Here is a 9,661-nt window from a genome sequence, read left to right on the forward strand (position 1 = left end):
TATAGTTTATGATGAATGTGTTCAGTCTGTGACGACTAAACTTCACCATCAGTCACACAACATGTTTCTGTTCACACAATAAACCTTCAGGTCAGACAAATACAATCTTAATCTCTAAAATTCAACAAAAATGAAAAGTTTATCTAAAACGTCATCTTGTTGAGTCGACATCTGAACCAATCAGCTGTTAGATCAGGTGAGAGCCAGGAAGTGCAGTCGGTGGAGAGCAACTGCAGCGCCTGGCTCTCACGGTTTTATCGCCGTCCACTTTTGTGATACGTCAGAAAGAACCTATTATTATTATTGTTGTTGTTGTGATTATGATGCCTATAGTCGTTTGTCTGTTTTCAAAATAAAAGCTTCACAGTGACAGTGACCAACAGACGTGCAGTTTGAATCTCCGTCCTGCTGAGTGCATTGCATGATGGTCGCTATTGTTTTTCTTTTTCAAAAACTATTTTTTTTTAAAAATGGTAACAGAGCGACACCATTAAACTGAGACTTGGGTCTTCCCAGAGTAAAATAAAATCTTCTTTTAAATAATCATAAGTCTGATTTTTTTCTGTGGTCCCGTCACGCCACATCACAGCTTCCTCTTTACTCTGTTTTACTCTTTACTCTGTCAATAAATATGAATTAGAGAACACATATAAAAGCACATGTTGAGTCTGTATTTACCTGAAATCAAGCAGGTCCTGATCCTGATCTCTGAGCTGACTCATCCTGATCCCTATTTCAGGAAGTGGGCTCAGCAAACAAATCCCGATCTCTGAGTTGACTGAGCCTGAGCTGAGAAACACTGAGTTTTCGGTTCCAGAGCAGCTGATCAGGATCAGTTCAATCAACTCTGAGTATGTTCAGCCTGAGAGAGGTGCGTTCACAGGGAGCACCGACAGACATCCCAGCTGAGTCAGAGATTTTAACGACCGCGAAATGAAAAAAAGAAAGAAAAAAAACTAACACGTCAGCTGCAGCTGAACAGAGTGAGGTGTGATGGGAACAGCCTGCAGAGCGTGTTCATATGTGAGGTGATGTGATGTCATGTGATGAGGTCATGTGTCTAACATACAGAAACATGTTTCTATCTTAACAGTGTTCATATATTTGAATATAATGTATTCAGCTGTAATGTGATGGAGCCCAAACACACTGGGCACAAACTCAACATCAAACACACAGATATTAAACAGACTGGTAAAAGTTTTGTTTCTACTGACTTCATTCTGTCAATATTAGGCTGAGGTTCATTTAACTGCTGTGAAATGACTTCATGTTGCCTTTAATGTCAGGACAGCATAACGTTATGGGTAGAGAGGGAACGACATGTAGCACAGGACAGCAGGCTGGGTTTGAACCCACGGCTGCTCCATCAGGAGCTGGGCGTCCGCTCCATCCACTGAGCCACCGATGCTCCATGGTAATTACTTGAATAATGGATTGTGATTTATGTCCAGGGAAAACCACAACAAGGGTCCAAAGTGTTTTCAGAGCCAGAGACACTTTTGTTACGGGCCGACAAACCGCTGTCTCTCTGATGTGTTCAGTGTCTCTGACTGAACAAACTCAGTTTCATTGAAAAAATCCATTTAGTTTTTATTGTTTCACTTTATGTCACAAGTGTTAAAGTTAAAATTGTTCAGAACTCGTCGACTTGAGTCTTTTATCAGATGTTAGACTCGTGTAACGTTCACTGACCCACTGATTAGTAATTAATAATTCACTTTTATTTTTTGGAAACAGGTTTTTTTTCACTGTCTCCACCTGTGTTGATCTGATCAGAAATCAAGCTGATTGATTAGAATTAATCTTTAAACCTGAAACATAACTTGACTTTGGTCTGCTGACTCCGCCCCTCTGCCATTACACCCACCAATCAGGTTGTTTCGTTCATGTGGCGCCACCATCAGGTCAGCATGTTAATGACTCCTGACATTGAGCGTTAGTGATGTAACTACAGCTCAGACACAACGTCTGAAGCTCCGCCTCCTCTAATATTAGTAAAATGATCTGAGCTCTGATTGGCCGTTACTCCAGACTTTTATTGAACTGGTTACCATAGAAACTGAACAGCCGAGGTTCGATTGAACCGTCCTGAAGAAACTTTATTAAAAAACACAAAACCCAAGATTAAAAAAAAAAAAAAAAATCTATACAACAGGTGAGTCTGAGGGGGCGGGGCTACCTCAGGGCCGGGGGGGCGGTCTCATCCCGGGAGGGGGCGGTCCTATAAAGAGAAAGAGATCACGTTTTTTTTTTGACAGTCAATAACGTGATTAATGATGCTGCAATCCCATTGGCTGCTCAGACTAAAGTTATCTCCATGGTAACAGCTTACCTCTCATGCCAGGGGGCGGCGGCCTCATGCCTGGGGGTGGCATCCCCATCGGAGCGCCTCGGCCTGGAGGCATCCCCATCGGAGGACCCATGGGGGGCCGCATGCCAGGGGGCGGGCCCATCATGCCTGTAACCAATCAACACGCAGACAGTTAACAACAAACCAAAGTTTGTAAGTGGTTAATGCAGCAGCTACCTGGCGACAGGTAAGCAAGAGAGCAGCCAATACATCACATGTCCAGTCACCTGGAGGCGGGGCTCCTCTACCCATCGGGGGCGGGGCTCCTCGTCCAGGGGGATACTGCGTGGGAGCGCCGGCGATACTTGCTCCTGCTGCTGCCGCAGCGACTGTCCCTCTGCCCTGCGGAGTCATCACCTGAAGACACAGAGGAAGCTGTCTTCATCAGAGTGCACACACACACACACACACAAAAACCGGCTGTTGTTGCCATGGTTACCTGCTGTGAAGGTCCGCCCACCCCTCTGACGGGTCCGGCAAGTCCTGCTGGAGCCTGAGGCATCGGAGCTCCTGCAGGGACGCCCCGCCCCGCCGCCCGGCCCACACCTGGACCTCCGGCCACACCTGCCAACGGGACGCGAGCTATGCCAGTCTGGGGGGGGTTAAAGTTTGTTTGAATAAAATCTGATGTTGACAAACAATTCTGATGATGATACAGCTGTTTGTTTATTTTACATATAAACATGTTGTTTACAGAGCAGCTGAATTATTATGTTTGTTGACTTGTTTTTATTGTGTTTAAATTCTTTAATGACAGACGCTGCAGCGCCGCCACAGGTCCGCCTCCTATTGGCTGCAGGGGTCTACTTACATCTTTAGGGGGCGGGCCCTCCACCGTCATAGAGACCAGGTTCTCCCCCCTCAGCAGAACCAGACCCAGAACCCTCTTCTCCTCGCGCTCCGGCTGCTTCGAGTTCTTTGGCCTGAAGGATGAAACAAAACACTCATTACCCAGCATGCCTCAGTGCTGACTGGACTCATTACCCAGCATGCCTCAGTGCTGACTGGACTCATTACCCAGCATGCCTCAGTGCTCCTAACACTGGAGACACTGGTTTTCTGTAGATTATCTTTACAACCTGGCTCGTGGCTGTAACTAGCTCTAGGAGTCCGGACCAACTCTGCTTGAAGAATGAGGATGCAGAACTGACGTCCGTGCAGAAGCACATTTATTTCTCCTCTACAGCAGGAAAACATAACGCTTGGCCTTCTCTCAGAGACTCTGCTGTAACTGGATCTAAACACTGTAAACAGACTGCAACCACCCGGAGCATTAACAGGACTGTCTTCACGGTGCGTTCCCGTCCGTACACTCTATACGCCGCTTTACTTCCTACAACATCTACTGTGTCACAGCCACCATCTTAAAGTGAAGGGCTGGACGGTAACAACTGTGAATATGACAAGAAATGGTGTGAGACCAGGTTTGGCAACAGGTCAGTAGCCTACGTGCTCCATTCTGTTAAAATGGCGCGTTGGTTACATGGCCCGTTCGGTTGGTATTCGGATAACTGGGGCTGTACTGGTGTAATGCAATAGAACCACCCAGTGGTGAAACCCGTGTACACGAAAAAAAATACCCACTCTAAACGTTTCGAGATTTTTGTACACGAACTCGCCCCTAATCACTGCTGCTGTAAAAAACGCGAGAGAGGAACACTGACAGGAAGTGACTCGTGTGTAAATTTACTTAGTGTCCATACGCACAAAACCAACTTCAGAGAACCAGCAATGACCAAAGCCAACTGTTGCCTCATGTTGCCGTGTCTCGGCCAAAGACTGGTACATGAACGCACCACAGAGACTCCAGCTGACAGCCAATCAGCTCGTCCGTTCTGCTCCTGCTGAGAGGAAGTAACTCTCCACAGCAGCAGACGGCGGTCGTCTGTATTAATCAACAGGAAGAGCGTCTTGATGCTAGTTAGCCAGTTAGCACATGAACAACACAATCAGAGCAGATTTACCGTGCGCCAGTGAACAATAACACAAACCATCAGGAAACGTTTCTGCTGAAGAGAAAAATAATCTGACCTCATGGAACAAGTTGGTTTTGGTCTTTAGCTCCTCCTCCTTTACTCAACTCACTTCCTGTTTCTCTGCTCCTCACCTGAGCTCAGCTGACGGTCAGAGGGAGGTCATTCACCGAGATTCAACATGAGGAAGGAGCCAAAAAGGTCAACAGGGGGGTCACACCTCAGTGACGACGGCTGACTGTCACTTTGATGTGTCACGTCCTGATTCTATCCCACAATAATCACTGCAGTCTGAGTATCACTGTGGTACCAGTGGACTGTCAGCAGTACGTCAGCCCATCCAGGATTCTGGATCGCACCTGTTCCTCAGACCCTCTGCCCCTCAGAGCTGACCAGGAAAAACTTCCCCTTTGAAAAAAGGCAGAGACCTCAGGGAGGACGGATCGTGACGTGTCAGAGTCAATCGTATTACAAAAGTGGACGGCGATAAAATGGCGAGAGCGAGGCGGCTGCAGTTTTTAGAGCCAGGCGCTGCAGTTGCTCTCCACCGACTGCACCGCCTGGCTCTCACCTGATCTAACAGCTGATTGATTCAGATGTCGACTCAACAAGATGACGTTTTAGATAAACTTTTCATTTTTGTTGAATTTTAGAGATTAAGATTGTATTTGTCTGACCTGAAGGTTTATTGTGTGAACAGAAACATGTTGTGTGACTGATGGTGAAGTTTAGTCGTCACAGACTGAACACATTCATCATAAACTATACAGAGTCTACTGTATATTAACACTGGACTGTTACTGAAGTGTTTAACGACACAGACTGGTGGTCATTCTTAAACTAACGTGTGTACAGATGTGAAGCTCTGACTGTATCTGACTGATGTTTAATGAAAGCTGTTGTCTTGGTTACCTCGCTTTCAGACGCACCTTATAACCTGTGTATTATTATCATCATTATTTTCATGTAACTATCTTTTCTTGCTCCATGATAATTATTTACCTGACTGCACCTTATGTCCGACTCAGTACTGGCTCACTCACAAATAGCTCTGTTGACATATTTATTCCCAGTGGTGCACTTGTCTTTTTTGCACTATACCAACCATTGGTCCAGTATTAGTCCAATTCATTTAGCTCTGTCTGATATTTACTCACTGCTGTAACTTCTATCCTCCATCCTTTTGCACTACTACACTTTTTACTCCGTCCATCCCAGTCAGCTCTGTGTATTTATTTATGTATTAATTGATTTATCTCCAGTGCATTTACTTTTTTGGTGCTTATCACACTACAACCATTCGTCCTTTCTGTTCATTCAGTATTGAGCCACCTCATTTAGCCCTGTTTAGATAGTTATTTATATATTCATTTCCCGCTGTAATCGTTGTTCTCTTGCACTATAACCACTCTGTTATTCATTTCTTATTCTAATTATACAATCCTGTTCACATAACTATTCACGGTCACTGGTGAATATATAAAAACTGCAAATTTGAATGTATATATAGACATACACACACCACTGATAACATTTTTTTAAGAGACACTTCTCATTCTTAAACATACACTGTACATATTTTATATTTTGTAGATTTGTACATACCTGTGTCTTGTGTATATTATTCTGTCAGCTAACACTTTGTTTTTGTATCTAACCTGTGTCTTTTTGTAATGCTGCTGCTCTGTGCCTTAAATTGCCCCCTGGGGACAAATAAAGTTTTAAATTTAAATTTGTATAAAATATGAAGCTTACAGTCAGACTCAGTGTATTCAGCCTGTGTAGTTGAGGGGACAGGTCAAACTGACATGATGCTGATTTACAGGAGAGTTCATGAACCATGAACATAAACTACAGAAGTTACGTGCTTTATTGCACGCACAGCAGCTTTATGACCGAAGTCTAATTCATGCTGTGATAGGACAGTCTTGCCGCTGGTTGCATACATCATTTACGTGAGCACAATGTGCAGAAACACGCACCCGGGTCCCAAAAGGCTTTCCGTCTGTGCCTCTTCTACCCACGCCCAACGCCATTTATTTTCAAGTCCTTTATTGACTATCTGGATGTTTTCCCCGAGTTTCATTAACTTACTTTCCATCTTGATGAGAGTCCACGGAATGGGCTCCACTACAATCTGAAGTTGGCTCTGAAACAAGTTTGCCCCCCCCAAGAGGTCTCCGTTTAAAGCGCTTTTACCAGAGCCCATCTACTGTCTGCAACGCACACGTGCATCCTGCATCAACCCCCTTTAACCCTCTGACATCACTGAGCATGTGTCATACAGCCCTTCACTGCTCTGAGGTCACAAGGCGTCCAGCCTTGATCTTTGACCTCACAGTCTCTGACGTGTCACACGCTAATGTCTTAATATCGTCCTGTGCGCAGCAGTGTAAACTGTAAACACCGCGATGGAGCACAGAACACAGCCGGAGAACGACTCAAACACATCGCCATGACGGCATGTCGACCTCTGTGTGCATTTACTTTTTTAGGAACTTTTGCCTGCACCATCTGACGGGTGGACTAGCAATGGAAATCAGCCCTCAGCTACGATTGGGTGCATTTATGTTTTTATTTCTATGAAAATGTTCATTAATGTTCACTGTTGCCCTGGAGACAAATGACATGGAAATTTGACCTACTTGATCTTCCTGAACTCGTCGCAGTCGCACAGGATCAGGTTCATGTGTTTGTCGAAGGCCTTGAAGGTGCCAATGAAGATTCGTCCGTCCTGCAGGATGCACCTCATCCTGAAGTCGATGTGCTGCAGCATCTTACTGCTCTTCCCCACCGTCTGACAGCCAATCACACACAGGCGTCATTATGACATCATCATCATCATAATAATTCAGGGTCTGAAACTCTGCTGTTTTGTGGTGTTTTTTTTTTTTCTTCATAAATGTTTTAGTACATTTTTTCGTGAGACGTTCCGTTGTGAACACGTGAAATTTTCACCACTGATTTTAGGTTTTGACCAAATCTTGCTCGACAAATGTGACACCATCCAGCCAGATGGAGGCGCTGTACTTAAAGCCCTGACATGTGATTTTGTAAAGGCCACGCCCCTCACACCATAAGCCTGACCTTGACTGTGACACGTGTGCAGCTCAGTGAGCTGAGCGAACCGCCTCAGGAATGTCTGACGTCCGTCTGACTAGATTTTCCACCATTTTGAATTATTTGAACAACTCGTCCGACATCTCCTGAACCGTTCTTCTGACCGGTACCAGAGTTTCTGCGAGTCATCACTAGACTGAACTCATTAATATTCATTAAACCTTGATGATTTCTCTGCGTTTAAAGATACTGACCAATGAAGCTTAAAGGGGGCGTGGCTTAGCACATGAATAAACCTGACTCCATCACTGCTGAGCCAATCAGCACTAACTCCAGCACATCGTCCACTTCAGCACCTGAAACACCGCCTGATGTTTTAATTCATATCGACCGCCAGGGGGCGCAAGAGGTGCAAAAAGGGGCGTGGCCTGACAAAGACCATAAATCCAAACCTGTTTGTTTCATCGTTACAAACTGTTAAAATAAAAATGATGAACCACGTGTGAGAAACTTTTCTGAAGTTGCTCCAACTTGTCCGTCTGTGATGATCAACCTGCAGATCGATTACTGATTCTTTTTGTGGATGAAGTTTTCATTAAGTCCTCTGATCACCTGTAAACTGATCACAGATCAATAACAGCTCACAGCTCTGTGACTCATTGGGTCGATACTGATTAATGATTATTACAAACACTCACGCGGACACGTGCAGCGGATCAGAGGACCGGTGTAAACTAAACAGCTCCACCGTTAGCATGTAGCATCATTAGCTCTGTGTCTGCACCGGTAACGGCGGTCTCCTCGGAGAAAGTAAACATTATCCGGTAAATGTCAGTGTAAAGGGCCCCGGTGCGGGCAGTGCTGTGAACAAACGTTGATGCGGTAAATGTAAACTAACGCTTCAACCCGCACGCGAACACTTTTCATTCAAAAGACCTAAGCTAACCGGGAAGCTAACAGCTAAAACACTGCAGCCTGTCCCAGGAAATTACCGGCTGCTCGTTACACAGAGCCCCGTTAACTGTATGCACACACCAGGTAAACGGGTTATTGATGTGATTCCTGATGAATCGATTACTTGGACTCCTCTGCGGCTCTTCACCGACGTTCCACCGACGTTTATTCAAACTCCCGCCATTACCGGTATAAAACCGTAAACCGGAGTAAATTCAGTGATCCCCGCGGCGGGCAGTCCGTGGACACTTTGCCCGGTAAACACTCACCATGTTTGCGGTTCTGATGGCTCCGATTCCCGCCGGATTCACCGAACAAACCAAAAAAATTGAGCCGCGGAGGTCCCGCCAGGCCCGTCTTTATCACTGATACACAGGAAGTGACGCAGCAGCAGTGTGTGCCGCAGCGGAACTGTTCCTACCCGAACAAAGGAAACACAGAGAGTTCCCACATATGGTTCCCTCCCGGCCCGCAGGTCAGTTTCTTTTAGTTCCTACTTTAATCTGATTTTTAATAGGCTCGTTGGAGATGAACTGCGTCTCGCCTGGAAAGTAGACGAGAGCAGGCGGCCGCAGCGGGGGCGGTGACAAAAAGCCACGGTGAAGTCGGACAGTTTCCAGCAGCCTTCAGTCCGTACAGGAAGTCACAGACACACTCACATCCTGTCTGGAATGATGTCAATTAATTTAAAATGAATATCAGTGTTGGGCAAGCTACTTGGACAGTGTAGTGAGCTAAGCTACTAGTTACTCTAATATTAAATGAAGCTTCACTACATCAAAGCTATCACCCTCAGAAATGTAGCAAGCTAAGCTACAGCAAAATGGAAGTAACTAGTGCAACTACATCCAAGATTTTTACTAAATTGAACCAACTTCGTGCCAAGTCAGTGTTATCTTACTGATCAATAAAACTGTCAATCAAACAGATAGGCAGGTAAAAAAGTTAAGTTCAATTGTTTATTGAACAGTGAGCTGCGCTAACTCCCAACATGACTCAAACCACAACAGCAAGAATGAAGACCTGCTTCAAACAGTCACAACATGGTCAAAAACGTACATGCGTGTATGTATGTGTATGTATGTGTATTAACCACAAAACAAGCAAATACGTCATCTTAATGACATATAACACTCATTATACTTCAGCTGAATCCTCTAAGCAAATGACCATGTTGAATTGAAATTAGTTTATCACGTTAAATGTCCGAAATTGTATGAAATTGCTCCAATGCGTTAAACCAATCTTTGTGCATAATCACACAGCCTGGTATGCCCTGGCAAACACAGTGGGACTGCTGTACAGACCGTTGGTCTTTCTT

The 9,661-nt window shown here is 45.0% G+C and overlaps 1 protein-coding gene across 1 annotated transcript; it reads right to left on the reverse strand.

Moving 5' to 3' along the window:
• Positions 1-2,018: 2,018 nt before the first annotated feature.
• Positions 2,019-8,770, reverse strand: snrpb (small nuclear ribonucleoprotein polypeptides B and B1). Its single transcript, XM_050038452.1, has 7 exons — positions 8,610-8,770; positions 6,972-7,123; positions 3,165-3,276; positions 2,793-2,945; positions 2,581-2,710; positions 2,336-2,461; positions 2,019-2,224 (listed from the first exon to the last, which is right to left on the reverse strand). Exons 1-7 carry the CDS (start codon positions 8,610-8,612, stop codon positions 2,184-2,186), a joined length of 717 nt encoding a protein of 238 aa, XP_049894409.1. The 5' UTR covers positions 8,613-8,770; the 3' UTR covers positions 2,019-2,183.
• Between the last annotated feature and the right edge of the window lie 891 nt (positions 8,771-9,661).

Source organism: Epinephelus moara, chromosome 24, assembly GCF_006386435.1.
Source record: "Epinephelus moara isolate mb chromosome 24, YSFRI_EMoa_1.0, whole genome shotgun sequence".
Taxonomy (NCBI): domain Eukaryota; kingdom Metazoa; phylum Chordata; class Actinopteri; order Perciformes; family Serranidae; genus Epinephelus; species Epinephelus moara.